Source organism: Camponotus floridanus, unplaced genomic scaffold (genome assembly GCF_003227725.1).
Source record: "Camponotus floridanus strain SB8 unplaced genomic scaffold, Cflo_v7.5 scaffold128, whole genome shotgun sequence".
Classification (NCBI taxonomy): Eukaryota; Metazoa; Arthropoda; class Insecta; order Hymenoptera; family Formicidae; genus Camponotus; species Camponotus floridanus.
The window spans coordinates 373,952-400,340 of record NW_020229246.1 but is presented as its reverse complement, the minus strand read 5'-3'; the positions used below and the strand labels follow the sequence as shown (position 1 = coordinate 400,340).

Here is a 26,389-nt window from a genome sequence, read left to right as displayed (position 1 = left end):
CAATCCTTATATAACATTCGTCACTCGAAATTCAATATTTTTAAAATATTTAATTTTAATGGTTGATAATACAAAGCGTTATGTCGATCGCTACTAGTTTTGCAGAGTCAGCTGCAGATGTCGCCGCCGACGTCGAGCTCTCAAGAGTCGTCGCCAGACGGCACTAGTCTCGACAAAAATGGCGCTGCTCGAGTGAAGGTGGGTAACTTTGTGCGCGCGTGAGTCCGCAAAGGGTTATTTCTCGGAGATGTGGCAAGATCTGGGCGGTCTAGGAGGCGTAGGAGTGAACCCCGGTGCTCATCAGGTCGACCAATTCGGCACGACGGGTGAGTATTTCTCTCGCCGGACAAAATTTTGAAACGCGTCGCGATATGGCGTACGCCAAGTGGCGTAACGAGTCTATCTCCCTCTCTGTCTCTCTCTCTCTCTGCGCGACGGAGGCGCACGCGCTCTCGCTCTCCTCGTCTGTCATACTCGTACACACATACGCGTAGTAAACAAAACGGAACGCGGACGCTTCCTCTCGCTTCGCCCTCGCTCGAAAATCGTCCGACGCGGCGAAAATCGATGTCGACGCCGTTGCACGTCTCTATTCCTCTCCTATCTGACATCGATTCCGTAAGATATCGTATTAACGTCGAGCTTAGAAGTGCATATTCCTTAGAGAGAGAGAGAGGGGGGGGGGAGAGAAAGAGATGATAGAAATTTTTCAGATATTTTTACTCCGAAAAAGGCGTGTGTGTCAAGTTTAGTCAAGCTTAGTCGTCTCGCTCTTTCGAGTAAGGTTAGGTATATATAATTTCGCAGACGATTCTTATATCCGAGATTTAAAGTTAATGGAGATTGAAGTTTGTAGTATTCGTATACATCTAATTGAGGTTAAGATAAAAGATGTAAAATGTCTAAAGTAATTGGAGAATCGTGTATTCATGAATTAAATGTCGAGAGTTACGGAATTATTTATTTATATAAATTCGGAGCTTCCTTTTTGACTCGAGATCCAATCAGGAATGAAGCATAGTCTTAACATGGAAATCGGAAACCGTTATAGTGAATCGCGCGCGACTCGAGTTTTAATTATACCTCCGTTACGTTTAGTTACATCTAAGCTTATGTTAGCATAATTATTTAAATTAACTAAAGCAACATTTATTCGGAGAGAAAAATGAATGTAAAGTGGTAATTTTACGCGAAAAAAATTCACGACGTTAAAAATAAGAGTGATAAGTTTGACGTTAAAATCGTCATCTCCAATTTAATAAGAATTAAGTCTGATTCAAATTTACCTGTGCATCGCGATACGATTGTGTACGAGTTGTTGCAAACTGTAGCGTTCGGTTAACGTTCGTCTCTATGGCCTATATGCAGCCTTAATTTGAAGGCCCTATTTTTAGATCTTTCGGTAAATTGCTACTAACGAGGACTCCCAACTCGGGGCCTCGCAATGGGGACATCCCGATGCGTAATCGTCGGTTTCTTTAATAATTATTCGAGAACGCAGAAATTTGGCAAAACGAATCAATGAGAAAAAATACGCGCGTGTTTTTGTTGAAATCGATATATCCCTAATTTTGTGATTATTTTTTAATCGCAGAATTGACTCCCGAACAACAGAAGATCCTCATAGACATCAGACGAAAGAAAACAGAGTTACTGCTCGAGATACAAGTGAGTATCATGCTCTATTTCAGCTACAATTTTATTTTATGAAAACAATCAGAGAAAAAGAGAGAAAGCAATATAGCTTGATCTAAAAAATATAAATAGAAACCTATTAAAGCATTTAATTTTGAATATCTCTATTTTAATATCTCTGATTTTATAATCTCTAAATAAATAATCATTAATAATCTTAAAGGAATCTATTATTATAATCTATAATTTTCTATCTCTGATTTTTAAAGTCATAATTATTCAAAATATGTTAAACTTGTGAGATAAAGTTTTTATATTAATTAAATATTAATTTACTTTATCTAGACTGATATACTTTATCTATGATTTATCTAGACTGATTTTGAATGTACTCAACCAATTAACATAAGTGACACAAATAATTATAAGTACTCGTTAATTATGTCTTTGAAGGAGATATAATTTAATGACACTTCACTATTTAATTCATGCCAAGAAAAAAACGTTAAATATTAAAAAATTATTTTTTTGAAAAGAGATGAAAAAAAGATGCGAAGCGCAGTACGAGGAAACAATAAAATAGTATTTCTTTGTACAATTTAACGGAAGCGTGCATTCAACGTTCTTTCCTCTTATTTTTTTTTTAAGATAGTATTATACCCGACAGCAGTCGTAAATACGATAAAAAAATAATGAGTTTCGAGCGGATTTCTAACAAAATGACTTCTTCGTGAACAGCGAATGATATCACTCCTCAAGAATTTATCCACGTAACAAAATAATACACATACAATTAATAGAATACGATACGAAGCGTCTATCGCTCGCGTTTATCATTCGTAGATGCAGCCACATAAAACGAGTCTGTTTTACCGGTATATTGTGTGTTCCGGGTAGTTATACAATCATTTAATATTATATATATATATATATATATATATATATATATATATATATCCAGTACACACACACACACACACTAAAATTCTGTTTCAAAATTTAATATTTTCTTGCCAATATTTTCAACTCCTTTTTTTACATATTTTTTTTTATAAATCGAAGATAAATAAACAGACATGTTTTTTACATGTGGAAAGAATGATAACATAATATTCGAATGTTTGTGATTTGTTTTTTTTGTCGTCGAGTCTTTCGAATATATACGTATCGCGCGCGTTTATCAATGTAAAGAAATAATTAAATTGTCTGATAGACTATTTTATTGAAATATCGTGTATTGAGAAAGATACAAAAATTATGTATCCCGTTATAATTTTATAGGGTGTATACTTCTGGGAAAAACTTGGGAAAACTGGAATTTTCATTTCTGTTTTACTCTGAAAAATCAGGAAATTCTCATGGAAATTTATTGGAGCTCAGAGGTTTTTTAAAAATTGCTTCTTTGATGATTTTTTTTTTATATTATAAATAATCTGCAATCTTTTAATGTTGCTACTGAAATTTAACTCCAACACCAGCATGTAATATTCAATACATAAATATTTGTTTTAAAAATATATTAATAAAAAATATGAAATTTTTAAATTTAAAATATATTAAAATATTTTGTGTTAGATTTTAAAGTTCACGCATAATAAATAAACTTATTTTAAAATTGTATTTATATATAAATTTTACAAATACTTTAATTTTATCTGGAATTTTCAACGAAAATATTTGGAAAATTATGGAATCTCAGGGAATTTATTTACAAGATTTGAGTATACACTCTGCTTTAAATAAAAAAAAATTTTATTTTTATCGTGGAAATTATTTTATGAAATTGTAGAAAAAATATATTATTTCTCTTATTAAACAATTACTTCTGTTCCTGTATCACAAGCAGCATATTTAATACAGTAAATACAACGGCATGTGTGGTTCCATAAGAGCGGGTATCTGTGTACATAGTACATATGGCCAGAAAAATTCCAGGATGTTCTTATGATAAGACGGTTTCCGCAATAGCAATGATAGTCTTGCTTACTCATCTATTTGTAAACTGATATCTATTCAACGAAACGTTACGCGTGGTCGGAGATGCATCACGAATTTTCGTAGACTTTAAAAAAGAAATATTACAAAATCATGTCGCCAAGTTTGAGGCAAAAATCCCATTTCCGTACCTTCGATACCGCTCCATTTGTATTTACGCGCTTGTTGCTCCTTCTAGCTATGAAATTCAGGATATCTAAACAGAATCGCAAGTCACACACGCGCTGTTTACAATTTATCGCGATCGATATAGCATCCTATAATTTGTGACGTGCGGAGATAAATACTGTAGGAAGGCGAAAGGAGTCCTCGGATAAGTTTCGTCGTCGTTACTGCAGCAATAGTTAACGAGTCAATGATACGAAACTCTTACACACTTCGAGGCAGTTGGAACAGATTCGGGTCACCCTGGTCGTGTTCGTCGAGTTGTCTTGGTCGAAGCAGACGCCGTAAACAGGTGACACACAATTAATGGCTTCTTGTATGAATGACACTTCTTATCATTGAAAAGTTAGTTCAGATTCGATCCTCACTTATGTCGATAACACTTGATAATTATTTCTGCAAGCGAACAACTCGTCCTTAATTTATCGTCGTTGATGCTGACGGATTAATTAGTTAGAGAGATTTCCGGTGTAAAATTTCTTAGAGAATCTTCCTTTTTTCAATTGAAGTTGCGTCAAGCGAAAGCTGCTACAAAGTACATGCATAAAAAGTTGGGAATTAATGTAAATTAACGGTGTGAGAAATATGTCAGTAGATCTTGAACGTTGCCTCCTTTTATTTCTCCAGCTCGATCGATCGCAAGAGTTATATTCGCCAGTTTTCTTTGACAGATTCTATAAAAAAATTAATAATAAATTATTATAACATATAATGTACTATAATTGCTTTCCTCGTTTTGGAAATGTCCTTATATATATATATATATAATGTATATAATATATATATATATATTATATATATATATTATATATATTATATATATTATGTATGTACACACATGCATATTCACATATATAAATAGAACTAATCGAATGCACGCAAACAATGTTGATAAAAACATAAATCTTGTTTTTCTCGAAAATATTTGCAGGAACTGTTGATTATAATAAAGAATGTTTGTGTGACACATTGATACGATACAAGATAAGATAACTTAGATTATTAATTGTGTGACGCGTATAGATTATACATATAAGTAGTTTCTAGGAAAAAGTAAACTCAGCTGACCATGTATTAACTGACACATCTATTTCATAATGACATCAATGAGCCATTCGTTTCATTCTTTATCCACGTTGATCGAACGATCGTCGCGATTATACTCGACGTGTTATACACTTATATTAAATTGCCTCGTATAAAATAATAAGTCAATATAAAAATCTCCCTCCTATCTTTAGATTTTCGTTTTCACGTTATTTATGCTGCTAAAAAAAGAATCCTTGCTCGTTCCTAGAAAAGAATCGTCGATTTAATTAATGCGTAAAAGAGCTTTTATTTAAATAATTTCTATTGTAATAATTAGCAGCTCGTTGAAATATGACTCACGTTCTCGTCATCCGCTTAATCGAATAATAAGTAATCGGTTCGATAAAAGCCTTGAGACCCGAAATGGAATGGATATTAAGAGCAGTCTGTTGAATCGATCACTTAAATGTAGAAAATAAGCAATATTGAAAGGCATGTGGCACAAATCGATTATCGATTACGCATTTCCGATGTGAGATTATGCTCTCGTTGGTCACGATCACGCGATTAACATGTGCATGCAAGCGAAATAGGTGTGTGTGTGTGTAGCAGGTCGATCTTCTTGCGGTCGACCTTGTAACGTGTACAGCAGGTGCATCACCAAATCATAGTGGATGTTGTTCGGAAAGAGTCGAAGGCCATGTTCGTTGTATCTTTATTCGATAGTATATGCTTCGTTTTTTTCCTGTTTTGTAGACGACCTTTAACCAGTTTTCGAGCCGTTTAAAATAATCTCGTCTTTCCCGTATTTTTGATCTTTCTAAGCGAAGAACTGGTCCAGGCGGGCATTTTACAGAAATCCTCGGAGTATATCGTTTGCAAAGGAAGATGGTATCAGATTCTGAATCATCATCGTCGAAATTTGACGTGAGATATCGTTATTGCATACGAGTTTTATCAGGGATTTTTCGCATAACTCTACGTCATATATAATATTTATATATATGTACGTATATATATGTATATACAGCGAACATTTCTTGGAAACGTACGTTTCACGATGATTGCAAATATTTGCGCGCGAGTGCGAGCGGCGGCCGCTGCGAGGCGCTGGTGTACGGCGGCCGCCGCCGTGACGACCCGTCGGCCGCCGCCGCCGCCAGTTGCGGGGAGTCGCGCGACGGTAGTGGACGTGTTTGCCGTTGCGCTCTCGAGGTTTCGGTAGAGTCGGTCGGTCCGTGGTTTATCGCGCTCAAAACTTGTCGCCTTTATCTCCACGTGAAACGCGTTACGCACTTGTTGCCTTTCGCGTGACTCGATTATTCATCCGAATGGTGCGGAGAACCTCACTTTCCCACGAGTACGCGCGAAAACTGGGAAAGAAGCGGATATAATTATATAAAGCGTGCTTTAAAAGAGAGTCGCCGTCGTCGTCGTCGCGCAGGTCGGTCGTTGCACTTCCGACCGCGTGCTCGGCGACCCTTGTATCTTGTCTATTCTTTGTCGGGTTGTAACTCGAGCGATGTCGCGGCTCGCGTGCGACCGAGGTGACGAGCGACGCGGGGTCGTGCGAAGCGCGTGTCGTTCAACGTCCAGAAAGACGGGACACGCAAAGTGAGGGAGCGAGGGGAGCGAGGGGCCGAGGGATAAAAGTGCGAAACGCGGGCAACATGATCTTCACCGGCAGATCGGTGGACGCTCTCGACGAGGTGCGCGGCACCGGGACAGGTGGTGTCCGTTCAGCAGCGGACGGCGGACGCCGGGACGCGAGCACGATCGCTATCGCTGCTGGGTGGTTCTCCAGTTTGCGAAGACCCGGCAAGAAGGGCAAGAAGAACCTGAATCAGAAGCAGACCAAGAGCGCCTGGGATCTCAGCCTCCTGTCCACCACGGTTAGTCTCGGCCCGCGAGAGATCAATTGCTCTAAATTTATGAATTAAATGCGGAATCGCGTTTGCTGGCGCGTCGCTGCGGCTCGGAAGTTGTATAGGGATACGTACGAAGGTGTATACACACACCACCGTGATCCTCCAAGGCTACCTCGTGCCAATTCGCCAGATTTATTTCTAGATATCGTTGCCTCGTGGAAACGTTTGCGAAGTGATGGATGATTAATAGAGACGAGGAAAAAGTTGACCGAAAGAGTCGTAAAGTTCTCGGTAAGAAAGAACCTATGATTTTGCAAATGAGAATGACGTCATTGTTGCAAAGTTAATCGCTCGATTAGTCTACCTAAGCGTGTTGCTTCCTATGAGCGAAAAAGCTATTTTAACAGATATTTTACCTAAATTAAAATTCCATTATCTTTTCAAGAGTTTGCTCGTCAAGTAAAATCGCTTGAAGCGATGCTTTAACTCGAGCTGCGACATCGTCTTCGTGACTCGTTTCAGGGTCAAGAATCAAATGCAAAATAGATGTTGATCGTTTCTGTCACAGCGCGAGTGTGTGAGATTACATACACGTGTATGTAATCGTGCGCGCGCGCGTTCATACAAGTAGCTCGAATCAAAACCTTTGATGGTTCAATCTTTATCGGTGACAGCGATTGCGGTTGAATATCGAATATCTATCATTAATGATCCCTCATAAAGGTAATAAAGTAATATTGCTCCGCGTGTCGCGTGACGTCACGAATTGAAGATCGTAGACCGAGAGAGTCAGTGAGACTTATTTATAGATAAAACCGGGACATCCACACTTTCGATGCATTCGCTATCGATATATATAAATATATTCACGCATAATTTACAGAAATTCTAAATCATTCAATATGTTTACTATACAAGGAATAAATAAAAAATATTGCAGAAATTATTGTACATATATAATAAATAAATTAAAAAATAAATAAATTTAAATAATGTATCTAATAAAAATGTAAATAATGTATCTAAGAAAATAATTTATATATAATATTATGTATATAGTAATAATAATTATATATAATAATAATAATATAATATATAAATAATTATTATTACCATATACATAATATTATATATAAATAATATTATATATATTTTCTTAGATATATTATTTAAATTTATTTTTCGTAGATAACGAGAAAGAAGGAGGTGGAGAAAATTAAGAAGAGTAAATTATTATGCGCATTAAAAAATTCAAATTTCTCTTTATGTTATGTATTTTATAATTTCCATGCATGTATATTTTAATACGAGGGATTTTGTTAGAGTAAGATATATATTCGGCTCTCGTGTGTATAAGCGGCATGGAAATGGCAAAGTACCTCTTGACGATAGCGTGATTTATCTCGAGAGTGCAACGCGAATAATTGCTCCGGCAATTAATTCGTTTATTAATCATATATAAGGAGTAATGGATCGAATCTAATGTAATCCCCCTCCTCCTCCGTACTTTCTTTCCCTACATTCGCGCCATTTGCTGGCGATAAAAGAGATTAGCCGGGTCAGTGATAGACAGATCGACCCGTTTGAATTCGGTGACACGGATACGGTGACACGACGAGCACGAATGGATCGATGGATGCGTATTAGTGCGCGTATTTTATATATACATACGCGTAACGATATAGATTTAAATAGCTCGCTTTGACATGTCTTTCACCCGGGGTTGTATCCATTTACATGCTAAGAGAGATAAATATAATTCTCGCAAGATGAACGAGGCGACCAGTCGTTCGACCCATATATCCCCGAGAGCGTACTATTACGAGGAGGAAAAAAAAATTACTTTGGCGATGTAATCAGCCAAAGTGGGTTATGCAAATCGGAAACAAAACAAAAGTACATCGTAGCAGATGCTTTTTGTGTTGGCGACCCTCGATCGGCTGACTCGTTCAATGATACGATAACGATCGCTCGCGACGCGAATCGGAAACGAGAATCAGATGCATGTGTCAATGTGTCATGAGATGTGTCAGCGTATGTATAAAGAGAGGCGGAATTTATCTCGCTTATAACGTTCGACTAGACAGCGAATTAACGAGGAGCCGTTCGTGACGCCTAAGTAACCGGATACTCGCTATTTGCACACCTAATATACCAACATTAACGCGAGCGCGGTCGGCGAGAATCAATGTGCATTGTTGATCTAATGACTAATCGGCAATTTGCGTGTCCGTTTACTACTTCCTATTGATTCATTCAGCCGCGTCGCGTCGAGATATCGTTATCATTTGTGCGCTGAACAATGTCTACTCGGGAATTTCCCTTAGAAGCCTAAAAAAAATCAGAGAATTCTCGAGGAATTTTACTGAAATTCAACAAATTTTTTAAAAAATCTCATAATTTTGCTCTTATACTGTAAGCGATAGAGATAATTCGCCATGTTATAAATTATATTTATGGTTAAAAATATATGCTGTTTTTGTGTTTATATATACAATGACAACAATATAAATATTATGAATATGCAGTATAAATTGTTTATTGTAATTTGAAAAAAATGAAAATGTTATGCAAATGAAAAATATTTATCTTACAAAAGTTATTCAGTTCTTTTCAGTACATACATATTATACATTTGCAAATCTAACTCTTGAAACTCAAGTGATTCTATGTTTTTCCTTTGTAAATAGCTTCAGGAAATGCACACAGTAAAAAATTTTATTTTAGAAAATTGCATAGAAAAATCTTCAAGATATTCCTTTTATCTAAAATTTTGAATAAAAATAAAAAATCGGGGAATTTGCAGGGAATTTGCTTCAAGATACGAGTAGACGTCCTGTGGAAGCTAACCGGTTTCGCGACGCATCTTCTCCCGATCGCGTTTATTTCGAATGACCTAAATGGTCTCCTTGTGTGTTGTAGATTCTTGTAAACTAAATAGAGAGAACTTTGCGCCACTTTGGAGGCCGCGAAACCCTAAAAGCTCGAGTCATTGTTCGTTACACTTAAATAACGGGAAAACTTTCATCGAAGCACTTGTACGCGCTCGCATTTCTTCCATGGATTCGTAACTCCTGGACAACGGCCAAACGCACGGTTCTCTTTGGCTTGGAGAAACGCGTAGAATTTGGCGCGCTTGGCCGATCTCCAGTTACAATCTCCCCGGTCACGTGACCGCGATCTTGTTGGATACACGTGAAAAAATTCTTTGATCTTACATTTCACCCTCTTACGATTCATCTGATCTTTTAGCCCCTCAATTATTTAAACATTATTTAAAAATTTCATAAAATATTACATTATTTTATCGGATTTCTCTCAAATTTTTCAAGCAATCTTCGCAAGCAATATATGCGTGTGAAATTGTGGAAAGTTTATATTTACATTAGACACGTGAAAATAATTGGAGAGATTATGTATATATATAATAGGAGAGTTTTTTTATTGTGGGTAAGGAAAGAAAGTATATAGATAGATGCTTCGAAATAAAATATTTAAAACCCGAAAATGTATTCGTATTTTTTGTACAACGTCCATGACACGGTTATCTTTGCATAGTCGGCAGTATAAAATCACGGTATACGTCATACCTTTCGTCGAAATAAATACATGAATAGCCTGTGCAACGTTAATGTAATATCAGTTTTGGATTCTGATAAAATGTTCAACGGTACTTTATTTTATTAACGATTATCAGTTTGATTTTATGCATTCATAACACACAATATGCTATTTATATTTTTAGACGGCCGATTATTTCGTTGACTTAACAATCTAAATACATCAAAGATATCTATTCTTTGGAAACATATGGAGAACGTTGTATTCTGAAGGAGAATCTTTTTTTGTACCTGAACAGTCAGGATTCTGATAAAATTTTCAACGATACTTTAACGATTATTAGTTCGATTTCATGCATTTATAACAATATGCTATTTATATTTCTAAATGAGCGAACATTTGGGTTGACTAAATAATCTAAATATATCCATCAAATATATCTATTCTTTGGAAAAATATGGAGAAGTTTGTATTTTCGAGGAGAATTTTCTTTTTTTTTTTTTTTATACCTGAAAAGTCAGGAAATTCTCGTAGAATTTTATTAAGAATCAAAGAATTTAAAAAAAAAACAATTTGTTCGTCGATAATTTTGCTCTTACATTGCGAATCATTTAAATTGTAAACTATATGTTTTTAAAATATAATATTATAATATTATAAATATATATTAAAAATATATTGGAATATTTTGAAATTATAATATTGAATACACAGCACATATTTTTATTATAATTTTTTTTATTATAATTTTTATTTATTTTATAAAAGCTATAGAGTTTTCTTCAGTATATTTTCAAATTTTGTATTTGAAACTTAAATAGAAGCCTTTTTTATTTTTCCTTCATCTGATTGAAAGACGATAGAAAACGCATACAATAATAAAATTTATTTTAGAAAAAATTGCATCCAAATCTGTAAAAAAATTCTCTTTATCTAGAATATTGAATAAAAAACTAATCATAATCAGAGTCTCTATTAGTCCGCGACACATATATGACAAAAAGCGTAAACATATGATAACGATATTATGCACAACAATGCATATCCATAAAGCATAATTAACTCTCGTGACAGCCCACAACCTAATGAAGCGCTAAATCACTGCGCAGGCATGCAGTTTGCTCGCGTACGACTTTTATGACGCGGACTAGTTGCAAAACCAGCACGTATGTATACATACGTCTCGGATAAAGCATGTAGCATCTAATCGAACAGCAACTTTCGCTCTTGGTTTAAGCGTTTATGTCGCTTTCATCCTCCGTCGCGGTATTGAGATCAAAGAGAGACACTATGAATGGCTACTGAAGATTACTATGATGGTACTCCAAGTTTTGTGCGCTACTTAATTACGCTTTGTCCGCGACATCGGTTGTGGCTTTGAAAATCAGATATTATGATCGAACGTTAAATTCGTTTGGGCATAGAAAGAGAACAATGGAATGTCTACTTTTCGGAAAAATATAGAAAACAGGGTTTTCCTTTGTACTAAAAATCAAAGAAATTTGATAGAATGTTATTAGAACTCAGGAAATTTTAAAAATTTTTTCTCTGATTATTTTGTTTTTATACTATAATCGACGATCCGCTGATAAGCCGAATTGTTAATTAATTCTTCATTATAATTTTTAGTGATAAAATAACGAAAATAGTTTCTTGGGAAAATACAGAAACAGAAATTTTTTTCTTGTGTAATTGAAAAATAAGAAAATTTTCATGAAATTTTATTGAGACTCGGAAAATTAAAAAAAGAATTTCTTTGATCATTTTATTCTTATAAGCACTCGGCAATCCTTTGATAAGCCAAGTTATTAATTAATTTTTCACTATAATTTTTAGTGCTGAAATAATGAAAGTGATATGCAAGTGAAACATATTTACCTTACGAAAGCTAATTAGTTTTTTTTTCTATCTTATCATATTTTCATCTCTTTCATTATATAAAAATCTAACACTAAAATTTAAGCTTTTGTTCTGTACTTTTTTTCGTATGAATCAAAACATATTAAAAAGAGCAAATTTATTTTAGAAAATTGATAAAAAAATTCTTACAATATTCTTTTCACCTAGAATTTCGAACACATACCCGGAAAATGAAAAAAATTTCAAAGAATTTTTTTTACATTATTTGAATGAATTCTCTAGAGAAAATACGTACGCCAAATACATAGTTTTGTCGTTAATTATCACGTTGCAGTCACGCGAGAGATATTCCAGTCGAATACTTCGAGATGGAAAATACTCTCAAGGATGCAAAGGAGATACTCTGTTCACACGAGATATTTCAAGTAACGAACGTACTCGTATTCGTCGCGCGAAGTAATCTTCAACTTCTCCGTATATGAATGCGGATGCCCTTCGCTTCGCTACTCGTTTCGCAGGAAGGAAGCTAGTCGAGTGCTGAACTTTCGATCGATTGTACAGGACGCGTTACGCGAACGACAGAAATAGAACGGAATAAGGCAATCATTCCGCGCGGGTCGGACGGCAAAAGGGAAACGTACGAGTCAAAGGCGAGCACGCACTTTTTTTTTTGAAATGAGAGAAATTTGCACGAGCCATTTAACGAAACCTGTCGCTGATGGGTATCGTAAGGAGCGAGATCACTGGCACGTTACTTTTGCAAAAATTATAAAATATAAAATAATAAATTCAATTAAAGTATAATTCCAATAAATTAAAATATAAAAATATTACATGAAATATAAAAATTAATAAAAATCTTGCATCGCGAGTTTTTATTTTCTTCATGTCGGGAATTCAATGGAAAACCTTCGGCAAGAACTTGCCACGATTCCTCGCCGCTCGTATCTCAATTCAACGATGACAAAGCGGTAATTAGCAATGCTAACTACCTCGCAGTCGTATTTATACGTCCTTATTTCATCGGGTAGATCATTCGACAACGTCGCTTATATATATAATTGTCTCTTAAATAAACGAAATGAAATTCGCAAGCGGCTGAATTACGAGGGAATTTTTAAGAATGACGTAGACGCGGAAGCGAAAGAAAGTTTTCTTTCCCAGCATTCAGTGCGAGTTATAATTTGTCAGGTTCACAGGGCATACCGGTTTTTTTCGCGCCGTCGAACACGGCCTTCTTCCTGTCGTGAGACCGGATGTACGCCGATAAATACAAAAGAAATGCTACTACCAACAGACAATACTCAGGGCCGACCAGCGACCAAGTTATTATCCTTGTTGTTATCGCGGCGACCCGTTAACAAGTCTCATCGGTTAACGACGTATGGCTGTTTCCGGTGTATATGTGTATATGCATATGAGTCGGCCCTTCCTCTTATCTGAAATATTTTTGTAGGAAGACGCCGCTCGTTACAAATTCCCCCTTTCTTTTTTTTTTTTGAAAGTCCTTGTTGATTCGAAAATAAGCTTGAAAATTTATCTCTATTTGAAACATAATTTTTCCCCTTTATCTTTGCCTCTAATATTTTCGTTTGGATTATTGTCATCGTGTCTTTTCTATTGTACATTTATTTTTGAGATAAATATAGAAATATATAAATATATAAATATAGAAAACCTGGAATTCTTTTATATCTATAAAAATCGAGAGATTCTCATGGAATTTTATTGAGACGAGAAATTTTAAAAAAATTTCTCTTTCATATTTTTACTTTTATATTGTAAGTAATCATCGAGCCAAGTGGATTGTGTGTGTGTATGTGTGTTTGAAATATAAATATAAATACACATTTATATTTATATTTATATTATATCTGTTTATATATTCAATATTTTGATAAAATATTGAATACATAGGATATATTCTTTGTTGAATACGCAGGATATATTTTTAACAATAAAAAAATGAAAATGTTATACAAGTGAAAAATGTTGATCTTACAAAAACTATTTAGTTTAGTTCAGTAAATTTACAAATTTAACACTTTAAACTTAAGTGGCTCTGTATTTTTTCGTGCAATTAAAAACACATAATAAACAAATTTATTTGAGAAAATTTTAGGAAATCTTAATGAATCTAAAATAATTTATCTGAAAGTTTAAAAAAATGTGGTGGATCAGGGAACCTTTAGGTAATTTTTTTAGTAGACATCCTCTTAAGTAATGACAGTAGGCTCACGCAGTAAGTTCGTGATGATAAATGTTTCGCGATAGCGAAGTGTTAGTTTCTAGGTCGCGCTATTAATGGCGATAGTAATAATGTTGCGAATGGGCGCATCGCGTTGTTATTTGCATGCAGTCATCGATTTTTTGCAATGTGCACGATGTGAATCACAAGAAACCTTGGTATTTGCATCGAGAAAATCTTTTGAAATCGAAAATCTTATTCGCGAAAAGTAGAAATAGTCGCAAATATGAGGAGATAAACTGCGACATTTGGTATCGCGAAGACGAACGATGAGATTGGCGATTCTCGACGTAATCATTATTGTACTGATCCAACATTACGTGACGCGCGTGATCCTTTTAGCGCGTCTGCTACCCACAGTGTCTATTCGAAACCGAAAGAGATACGATCCTGCTTACTGTGGTATTCGCGGAATGTACGTTGAACTGAAACGCATGGTGGGAAATAGGCGGACGGTGTCGACCGGTATTCGAGCGAAACAGGAAGCCGTTGTTGTACCGTGTACAACGATCTACGAGAATCGCATCGTTCGTCGTTCCGAGTCATTACATTCCCCGTTAATAACTTGTAAACTTTGGTGAATTTTTTATATCGATTATGTGAAAACACGAAGGAAACTTCCGACGCTATTATATATTTATATAGGGAGACCTGGTTGAGATGATTTTTATAATTTATTTTAAAAATTTTCTTTCAGCAACTGAAAGATGAATTGGGCGAGGTTGTCGCAGAAATGGAGGCGATGGAGGGCGGTGGACTTACGGCCGACGAGACGAAACCGTCCAACAAGGCCAAGCAGACGTCGATCGGCCGCAAGAAATTCAATATGGATCCCAAGAAGGGCATCGAGTACCTGATAGAGCACAACCTGTTGGCACCGACGCCGGAAGACGTCGCTCAGTTCCTTTACAAGGGCGAAGGTCTCAACAAAACTGCGATCGGCGACTATCTTGGCGAACGGCACGACTTTAATGAACGGGTGCTGCGAGCCTTCGTCGAGTTGCACGATTTCACCGATCTCATATTGGTGCAGGCCCTACGCCAGTTCCTCTGGTCGTTCCGATTACCCGGCGAGGCGCAGAAGATCGATCGCATGATGGAGTGTTTCGCTCAAAGGTACTGCCAGCTCAACCCGAATATCTTCACCAATACGGACACTTGCTACGTGTTGAGCTTCGCCATCATTATGTTAAATACTTCGTTACATAATCCGAGCGTTAAGGATAAGCCCAGCGTGGAGCAGTTTATTTCAATGAACCGAGGGATTAATAACGGGGGAGACCTACCGCGAGAGCTGCTTGTGGTAAATATACTTGTAGAAGATTGAGATCCATCTTTTTTATCTTTTAATCACAAACATTTTTCTAGCGAACATTTGCTCAGTCAAATATTCGTATCTATTTTTAGAGTTTATACGAGAGTATAAAAACCGAGCCTTTTAAAATACCAGAAGACGATGGCAACGACTTGATGCACACCTTCTTTAACCCTGATAAAGAGGGTTGGCTGTGGAAGCAAGGTAATGCCTATGATTTTTATAAATTGATTGCATCTCACATGACAGATTCTCGATTTCTTTTCACGTAATACTATTCCAAAAGAAGCACACGTTTACATTCTTGTGAGCTAACAAAGTACGCAGTATTTTGTTCACGTATATTAGTATATTAGTACACGTATATAGTTCAAAATTATATTTCTAAATTCCTCGATTTTTGTCACATTCATCGTTGAAAGGACGCTTATTCTTATATTGTATCACTTTGTTCTTCTGCTGCCCTGCCGGAGACAGCAGGTAAATAATATATGTGCGTAAATCATGGGTTCTTAATTTTACAAATTCCTCATTTTGTTACAGGTGGACGGTACAAGAGTTGGAAGAGGCGATGGTTTATATTGAACGACAATTGTTTATACTATTTCGAATATACAACGGACAAGGAACCACGTGGCATCATTCCGCTAGAAAATATTCAGGTCCGAGAGATTCAGGACCGACACAAACCGCACTGTTTTGAATTATATGCCGCTGGTTCCGAGTTCATAAAGGCATGCAAGACTGACAGTGAAGGAAAGGTTGTCGAAGGTATGATTTCTCGAAAGTTTAGTCTCTACATTAATCCAAAGAGAATTAACATTACATACCAAGGAAGGAAGGAAAAGTTTAGTTCAGAAAGTATTTTTCTTTCCTTCTTTCTTTATAAACTTATATTTCAACTGAATACTTATGTATTTATCATCTATTATTTGCAGGAAAACATACCGTATACAGAATGTCCGCAGCTACTGACGAGGAAAAGGATGAATGGATCAAATGCGTGCGGTAAGTTAAAAGAATTGCAATTCTTTACATGCTTATACTATTATTCTTTTACAATAAAATATAGTAAAATTGTGATAAAATGTGTTTTAAACTAATCACATTGTTCGTTTCCAGGCAAAGTATATCGCACAACCCTTTTTACGATATGCTGGCGGCGCGAAAGAAGAAGGCACAGAAAACTAATGTACATTCGAAGAGTTAAGCGCTGCCACAAGCCGGGTTTCTCGGCGTATTAGAAGACTGCTTATTTGCGATCCAACGTTACGTTTGATATGTATCGTAGAATACAATCAAATCATATACAATGGCGAAAATTCATTGTGAGAGTACGCCGAAAGCGTTAAAAAACATGTTGGTGGAAACTAGACACGGTGATATGACACAAAATATCACTGCAGGGAATTGCTGCGATTATGTAGAATATGATATTAATATGGCATCGTTCGTAGACTGAGCACGGAATATAGAATCGGTGCGATGTCCCTCGAGTGCAAAATAGATAAATAGATGAAAGTTACATCAATGAAGGTAATGTACCATAACGCACCATTATAACACGATGCTTGATCAGCATTATATATCGTTATCGAAAAGGATTTTGCACTACAGAGGCCTAGCCATAAATTTAAATAGACTGCTTCTATATTTTTTTTTATAAAAGAAAATAGAACGATATTGATTCACATATATTGGAAATCAAAGTCTTTAAATAATAACTGTACCGCCGGTTAATTGCTATCAAAATGATATATATGCGAACAAACAAAATGATTATTGAAATTTATTTAACACTTTATACTTTGCTAAAAAAGTAATTAAATGTCAAAAATAATTGGATAAAATAGACGATTTTAATATTCTTAGCATTATATTTAACAATATATCATGTGACATAAAACATGTGATCATAAAACAAAATATAGCAGGCAGAACGGAATATTTCTTATTTTCCGGCAGCTCTAAGATGTCATTCAAGTCCTAACTGATCTTGGGAAGTAATATTTGAGGTATTTTGTTATGTACAAGGTGCAAGAGTAATCGTCCTGTATCGTGTAAATAAAACATAATATGAGATTCGTGATTTCCAATTATATTTAAAAAAATTGTAAAATCAAAGGGAAGTGTGAGTTCAAGAGAAAGCTCGCATTCATGTGTATTTATTTGAGCAAATATGTACAAAGGTAAAACTACGTGATATATTCTGTGCGTAAAATAAGATTGTCTCAAGCTATTCATGCTTGTACAGTTCACGAATAGCATGATTAGTCGACTATAAGTGCTATAACGTTTGTTTATAATTTGAAAAGGCATGTGTATGTATGTCGTGCGATATGCATATACACAATTCATCCTTACACACAATCTAAGGAGAGTAGTGATTAATACACGTAATAAATTTAAATAATACCTTTATAAGATCTGATGGGAAACCTGCAACTCGATCATTTTTTATGCGAAAAAGGTATAATAAATTACATATGTGTATGTATATATGCATATGTACATATATACATAATACATATATCCATATATTCATATAAATACATATATACATATATATAATATATGTATATATATATAAATGTATATGTATATGTGGATATATATATATGTATATATTTATATATATGTATATAGGAGTATAATATAAAATTTTCTTATACATACATACAACATACACACATACGTACATACATACATATACATATATAGAAAGAGAGAGAGAGAAAGAGCTTTCTCTTTTTAATACTTTTTTTAATAATAATTTCATATAGAAAGATGGTTATATGTATTAATGAAATTTATAATTTTTTTATGTTATTAGCGTTTTATGTATGCTGTTGCATGTAATACAAATTTAGCGGCAGAGAAGCAGGTGCCTTTGAGATCTTTAAGCTAGTCGTAATAGCTGATCTGTCATACATATACAAAAGACTTGAGAAACACTTTCTGTTGCTGTATTGCAAAAAAAGTTAAACATCGAAAACGCCTTATTATCATATACATTAGATAATAAAACGCTGAAAGATATCCGTAGAACAGATAATAGTATATAGTAATTTTTTTAATATCATATTATTGTTGAAGAGACGTAAACTCTGTTTATCGTAATACAGCAATCTCTAACTGATAATAAAGTTAAGACGAAAAAATTTTTTATAATAATATTGAGAATGTTTGAAAATCAGTAATTATTATTAATTACTTAGAAATTCGTCTTTTGTTGCGCATATAAAATCAAATTTTCAATTAATATTTCACAGCAAGACACACTCATGCCTGCCAACATATTTCTCAAGATATTTCTTTCATAGTCATTTTGCTTCTGGAGAATCATGGACAATAACATTATGTTATCAAAGAACCAGCGTATATGTAATATCATTTATCAAGGATAAAAATGGAAAAAATGCAGGATCCTCTCCTTCCTCCTACTTACAAGTTATGTCCTTTTATTAAATTGTTATTGTAATATATTTTGTACTGTCTAATTTCTAAAGATTGAAATTGATTAATTATTTATGCTAGTACATAGATTTTTTATGTAACTTCCAGAGACAGTTTAGCAAACTATTTCATCTTTTATTATTAATGTTGATACGTATATATCATAGACTTATCATTAAATATAGTAGTTCATGAAAATGATAATCATTTTCTGCAGATTGACATATGTAATTAAAATCATAAATATATTACGATAAATCCATGATATATACATAAATATTGTACACATATATATACAAATCTCCATAAGTTATAAGTGTATCTATATGAAATGACATATAATTGATTTATTTCTCCTCTTGTAACTTACAATTTGTAATGTTGCTCTATGTATATATTTTGTTGTAAAGTACAAAAGTAAAATATAAGTAAGGAAACGTTCGACTATGTATTAGCAAAATAATTGATCGAGTTTAAGGAATTGTATAAAGAATTGTACTTTATTAGTGGAAATTTGTACATTTTGTTGTTTATTATTTGATAATGATTATAGGTATACATAATTGATCGTACATTGTATTTAGCAAGCAAATGTATTAATTTAAAAATGTAATTAATAAATCTATTTCTAGCAAATATTTCACATTTTACGGATGTAACAAATATAATGCTCACTCATTATTGCAAACAAAAATCTCTATAAATCTTTATAAATTAGTATATTTAAATTTCTTCAAATTGAACTCTATTTAAGTGTGAATAATCGATATGTTGCGTAAAATTCGATTATTCTAATTTTTGTTTGGCAACTTCAACGAGAATAATAGAGAGGCGATTCAACTTGAATTTTATTTTTGTTACTTTCCAATCTCTAAATTTAGCAAAATCTATCGTTAATTCATAAGTATAAAGGAAAAATTGGAAAACTATCCAAAGAAGCGTTTACTTGTCATTAAATGCTCCAGAAAATATAATAAATACATTATATACATCGACAACATATATCAAAACAATTTATATTAATGCTTACAATTTCTAAAAATTGTCACTCTTCATATTATACATTAATTGTTAAAATTATACGTTTAGAAATAGAAATTACTTTATTTTTTTAAATCCTCATTAGAAGCTTTGCTTGCTGTAATTAGTTTTTCTTTTTCTTTTTTTTTCATTTTAGTTCATGCAATGATTTCTTTTGCAGGATTAAAAGTGCTATTAGTTTGAGTATTGCAAATATAACTACTTTTTTTACATTGTTTCAAAGCACATTTTTCACAAAAATAAATATGCTTACATCTAAAGTAAAATAAATAAATAGATTAGTTTCTTTTAGATATTAAAATTATTAAACTAATATTACTATTATATTAATATAACAATAATAAGTTATTAATACATACTTTGTGACAACTGGATCCATAAAACTGTTTTTGCAGATAAAGCATTTAAATGGCAAGTTTTCCTCATTATTGTAAATCTCATATTTTTTATCATCTTTATCTCCACTCTTATTACATTCTCCAGTAAAAAAGTAAATAAAGGCAACATTATTAATTTTATCTTTCTAGATAAAATCAATTTTAAATTTAATTAATATATTTAATGAATAAATGATTTCACATATACATTTACGTTTTGAGCTTTTTCAAATAATGCTTGTGCATCTCTATCTTTTTCTGTTTCTGTTTGAAGAATAGCTGTTGCTCCTTGGTCATTCGGACTAGCTGGTAAAGCTATTTGGAGACTTGCCTTGGCCTTATTAAAGGTCTATCTACTAATTTTATTGGGGATGTTGTTACTAGATATTAAATAAACAAAAATTTATTAGACTTATAAAAATTGATCAGACTTAAACGTCTTATTCTAAATTTATCTAAAATTTAAGAACTATATAATTTAATAATATAATTTAACTAAGAGAGAGAAAATTATATATTAATTTTGTAACACTTTGTATAAAAAATACTCACTTTGAATTATAGGATTATCGCTGCTATCTATGTAAAAAATGGTACAAACATTTATTTACATGTTTACTTAGACATAACCTAAAATTCTTTTATTTAACCAAACTTAATAGACATGTGATGTCTATAATTAGTCTACGCTGAAATCGATTATTTATTATAACTCACCACTATTCGCTTCTTCGCGCCTTTTCGTAGCATTGCTACGAATTTGACGTTTTTTAAATAAAGGTACCATTTTCTATATCGTTAGCTCGGCGCTTCGGCTAGCTTCGGATACGGATTCTGTCCTCTTCTACCATCCGAAGCTAGCCGAAGCGCCGAGCTCACACGTACGCTTACGCTCACATGTCCGTTACCCCCTCCACGTGTTGCATGTGCTTGCGTCGCGGATCTGGCAGCTCTGCTTGTGTCGCGGATCTGACAGCGCTGGTAGCTCTGGTAGGAAGACTCCGCACTCCGCATAAGAGTCTGGTATCGTCAGGAAAAACATGAAGGACCCGCGGTGAGGAGGATACGTTGACACACGCGACATCGCGTACCTAGACGCTCATCGCCGTCCACGTCGCCCTCGCTTCGCTTCCGCCTCGAGTCGCGCGGGTGCCTTGCGTTTTGTTTACGATAAGCGCGGGGCAGAAGCCCTCTCCTGGAAGAGGCCCTTTCGGGGCGCGCGGATCTCCTCGACGGCGGGTCGTCGTCGTCGGCGGCGGTTCTCCCCAGGTGCACGCGTCATCGCGCGACCCGCGGAGTAAAGTGGCGAGACGCATTCGCGAGGGGGGGGGAAGGGAAAAAGGAAGACACTCGGTGCGCGCGGAGACCCGGAGAGAGAGACTGGAGAGATAAAGTGTCGCCGGACTTCGGCCCGGTGAGAAGACCAGTAGAGATGCTGAAGCAATTGCAGATGGGAATGAGAGCTTTCCTCTTAATGGCCTCCCGCGTGTGGACCTGCATCTGCTTTCTACTCAAGAAGCAGGTTAGAGCCGTAAGTAGGTGCTTCGCGCCTTCTTCCGGAGCCGGACATGTCATCGCGAATACGCCGCTCTCGTTTACGAGAGCTTCCCGCTCGCTTCTCTTTTATTTTTCCAGCGATATAGATATACGTTGACTTTGTTATGGATGCGACGCTCGCTCGGGTGATAATGACAATTACCCGCGTTTCTGGAATAATTAGCTAAACTTTTTTGTAAGAAACTTAGTGAAGTTTAGTGAAGCTAGCATTAAGAATATTATCATGTTTCCTTCTTCGTTAACTTTACGCAAGACTATATGTAGCAAAGATACTTTTCTATTTGTAAGATTCAGAGTTTTACTCTTCCTTCTTCTTCAAACCGATTTTTGTATCATAACAAAATTTCTTAATAATGTATTAAGTGTATTTTATTAATACATTTAATATTAATTTGTATTTTGGATATACATATTGTATTTCATATCACTCGTGCCTACTTGAAAGATAAATAAGTTAAAGGTCTAAGTAGTTACTTAATATGTTGCCGTTTATAATCTATATTTCAATTATAATGTGATGTAAATAATACATCTATTCACTTTTAATTTCTTCCAATCACATATCTAATCACGCAGCATATCATACTGTGTAATGTATTTACTAAATTGTTCTCTGAATTGTAAAAATATAAAAGTATCTTGTTATTTTGTAATAAATATCGATATATTTTTGAAATCTCTTCTTTTGTAAAAGCAATTTTAGCTACTGGCACTTTGCATCTACAATATTTATATTTTTTACAAATCTACAATATATAAATTGAGTGTTTATTGTTTTGTTTTAGATCTCGCAGATGCAACCAGTCAAATATGAAATCTTCCCACTTTCACCTTTATCTAGGCACAGACTTAGTAGGTATCACAATGATGTGCAAATTTTTACTTGTTACATTGCAATTAATATTCTTAATATTTGTGTGTGTAATACGAGAATGTTTCAGGTATAGTTAAAAGAAAAGTATTAGTATTGGATTTAGACGAAACATTAATTCATTCTCATCACGATGGAGTGGCAAGGCCGACTGTCAGGCCTGGTACCCCTCCTGATTTTGTTCTTAAGGTTACAATAGACAGACATCCTGTTAGATTTTTTGTTCACAAAAGACCACACGTAGATTTCTTCTTGGACATAGTTAGTCAGTGGTAAGTATTATTGTATAAAAAAGGAAGATTGCTTAAGTATTTTATTGAAATTTTTTTTTGTTTTGAAATCTCTGCACTTAAACTTTGTACTTCTTGTGCATTATCAAAGATCGCATCAATTATTTTCTTTTAAGTTTGTACATCATTGTTATGCTTATAGGTACGAGCTTGTAGTCTTCACTGCATCCATGGAAATTTATGGGGCAGCAGTCGCAGATAAACTAGATAACAACAGAGGTATCTTAAGGCGCAGATATTATAGGCAACATTGTACACCTGAAATGGGTTCCTATACCAAAGATCTGTCAGCAATCTGCTCAGATCTCTCTTCAGTCTTTATTCTTGATAATAGTCCAGGGGCTTACAGAGCCTATCCACGTAAGTATATATAATTTTAATCGTTTTTTCTGTGCTGAAACATAATGTATTAAAGAAAACAAAAAGAGTCAAGAACAGTAAACATATTTTTTTTATTCTCTCTCCAAATTGAACATAAAATTTTACATTCTTCTGTTTTTTGAAAAATGTGATATGTGTGCTAATAATTTATTTATAAATCTATCGAAAAACAATCATATGTAATTGAGACACAAACGATTATTGAATTGCATCTTTAATCAATCTCGATTTATAGGAAAGCAATGCACGTGAGAGAGATAACTATATTTTGATTTTGAACATCTTGCATATCTATTATTTCTTTTTCTTTATGTCATAGATAATGCGATACCTATAAAATCATGGTTCAGCGATGCGGGAGATACTGCTTTATTAAGCTTACTTCCGGTCTTGGACGCTCTTCGTTTCACGCAGGATGTACGATCTGTTCTATCAAGGAATTTACATTTACATCATACATGGTAGCATAGCTGAGATTAAACGATACACTAGGTATTTTAGAAATGAAGCTGTTAACAGTTTCAGTTAGTGTGTCTAGCTTAGAATTATTATTGTTATTGATAATAGCAACATTAGATCGCTGCCCGTATAATGAGACAATGAGAAAACCCTCTTCTTCAATTCTTGTTTTTTTATATTCTCAACAAACAGCGACGAGTAAATACTGAAGGGAGGTGATGAATACAGCCAATAATTATGTCGGCACAAAACATCTTAGGATAATTCTTTATGTTGTACAGTCCTTATGTGTGCAAAATCGTGAAACAAATCTTTTTTTTATTTTCTCTGTTATGTAAACCTTTGCCAAAGACCGAAAGATACGAAAATAGATAGGACTGCTAGCCAGCAGGATTTTTCGTTTTAGGTAAGGATTACTTAAAGTTTTTATTTATATGTGTATTCTGGCAGCACACACACACACACACACACACACACACACACACACACACACACACACACACACACACACACACACACACACATACATGAAAGAAAGAAGAAAAAAATATCGAAATGAAGTACTTTGATTATTGTATATTATTCATCTAGGATGTATAGAGAGAAAGAGAGAAAGATAAATATATACTAAGTCAAACGGATTCTGCTGTCACTCACTGTATCAGTGAGGCAGTTGTCCTGGTTATCTATAATAAGAAGTATTAATATAAAACCAGGAAAAAAAAATCACATCTGTTCTCATCAAAACTTTCTTGAAATGAAATATTACTATTATGATCTATAATGTTGATTACATTGTTTGTGTTGGTAAGCGTTTTAACAAGGGAGTTTATGACATTCACGATTCACTAATTTTGATGTTTTTTTATATGACGTAATAATTGCAACTACTATTCTATAAGCAAAAAGGCTTCTTAAAAATTCTAAGAAAATTTGACTATAAAAACATTCATACATAATTATATAGTGTTTGAGCCTTTTCATTGACTATCATAAAGTGCTGTAAAGTTGACTTAATAACTGTAACAATAAAATAGTAAAATTGTAAGCAAATTATTCTATAATCTTCTCTTGATAGCATTTTAATGCAAATACGATTATTCGTTCAAGAAAACATCTTTTATAAAATAATCAAATGTTACATCAATCTTATATAAAAGGGAGTGCAATATATAACATTTTTTTAAATTGTATATATATTTAAATTTGTATTATTTTATAATAAAAATTTAATTATAATAAACTCATTGTATGTAAACTATGTATATGATTACATCATATTCTTATAATATATTTATTATAGTATATTATTTATAGTATATTATATACTTGCTATGTAAAATATACATATATATACATATATACATGTGATACTATAATATTGCACTATATCATTTCTCTTAATTTTTGATATTCAAAATTATGCAACAAAGAGATAAAAAATCTTACAATTTAAAAACTTATAGTATTGAGTTGTTACAGTTATGTTCGGTAAATATGTTTGTATATATTTTATTGAAATTTTTTGGTCAAATTTTATTATAATATTTAAGAAGAAAGAAATGCGCTTTTTTCCTATTTATAAATTGCATAATTTAATTGCTTTGTGCTCGCAAAGAGAAGAAGGGTCGATGAATCGCATGTCACAAACTCTCTTTATACATGAGATAATAGCAAGATAATAAACCTACAACGTAACACACACATACACGCCTGTGTATTTTGTTCGCTCATTTAATCGTATAATAGGAATATCTGACATTATACAATTTGTACATATTACTCGGAATGTATTTAATGCGCGACTGATTTTTGTATGAATGATCGATATATATATATATATATATATATATATATATATATATATATATATATAAGTTATAAAATATTACATCTGAAAAATATTTACACATATGTACATATATATATACATGCATACATATGCATTTATATATAAATGTAAAATCGATTTATTCATACACTCTTTCGAAAAAGGAATAATGTGCCCATGCGTATAAGATTTAATAACATTAATCACTTTCCAATAAAATTTCTTTATTTAAGTATTTATCGTATTGTATTATAGAATTGCTTTTTCTGTTGTATATAACAATTAATCATTCTTTCCATGATACCATCCATGGGTAATGCATATAATATATTCTAAATGGAAATAATGTTATAAAATCTATTTATTATCAATAAAATTATATCTGGATACGTACATATATACGCGCGTATCTATAATTTTGTGACGCAGATATGGACAAATATTATAATG

At 33.7% G+C, this 26,389-nt stretch overlaps 2 protein-coding genes and 1 long non-coding RNA gene across 5 annotated transcripts; 2 read left to right on the top strand and 1 right to left on the bottom strand.

The window, feature by feature from the left end:
• Positions 1-157: 157 nt before the first annotated feature.
• Positions 158-17,469, top strand: LOC105257872 (cytohesin-1). Of its 2 annotated transcripts, XM_020029550.2 has the most exons (7): positions 158-326; positions 1,595-1,668; positions 15,059-15,664; positions 15,769-15,880; positions 16,220-16,447; positions 16,615-16,684; positions 16,799-17,469. In XM_020029550.2, exons 1-7 carry the CDS (start codon positions 248-250, stop codon positions 16,884-16,886), a joined length of 1,257 nt encoding a protein of 418 aa, XP_019885109.1. In that variant the 5' UTR covers positions 158-247; the 3' UTR covers positions 16,887-17,469. The 2 variants fall into 2 exon arrangements, with proteins under 2 accessions (XP_019885109.1, XP_011267086.1); XM_011268784.3 differs by lacking the exons at positions 158-326; positions 1,595-1,668 and adding an exon at positions 5,995-6,716.
• Positions 17,470-20,203: 2,734 nt separating this feature from the next.
• On the bottom strand, positions 20,204-21,410 carry LOC105257871. Its single transcript, XR_889698.3, has 5 exons — positions 21,268-21,410; positions 21,103-21,129; positions 20,765-20,930; positions 20,533-20,650; positions 20,204-20,428 (listed from the first exon to the last, which is right to left on the bottom strand). It is a non-coding gene; the product is annotated as an uncharacterized LOC105257871 (long non-coding RNA).
• An 87-nt stretch (positions 21,411-21,497) lies between these two features.
• Positions 21,498-24,592, top strand: LOC105257870 (CTD nuclear envelope phosphatase 1 homolog). 2 transcript variants are annotated; one of them, XM_011268782.3, is made up of 5 exons: positions 21,498-22,072; positions 22,893-22,959; positions 23,049-23,250; positions 23,411-23,628; positions 23,969-24,592. In XM_011268782.3, exons 1-5 carry the CDS (start codon positions 21,983-21,985, stop codon positions 24,112-24,114), a joined length of 723 nt encoding a protein of 240 aa, XP_011267084.1. In that variant the 5' UTR covers positions 21,498-21,982; the 3' UTR covers positions 24,115-24,592. The 2 variants fall into 2 exon arrangements, with proteins under 2 accessions (XP_011267084.1, XP_011267083.1); XM_011268781.3 differs by having other exon boundaries at positions 21,498-22,081.
• Positions 24,593-26,389: the final 1,797 nt, after the last annotated feature.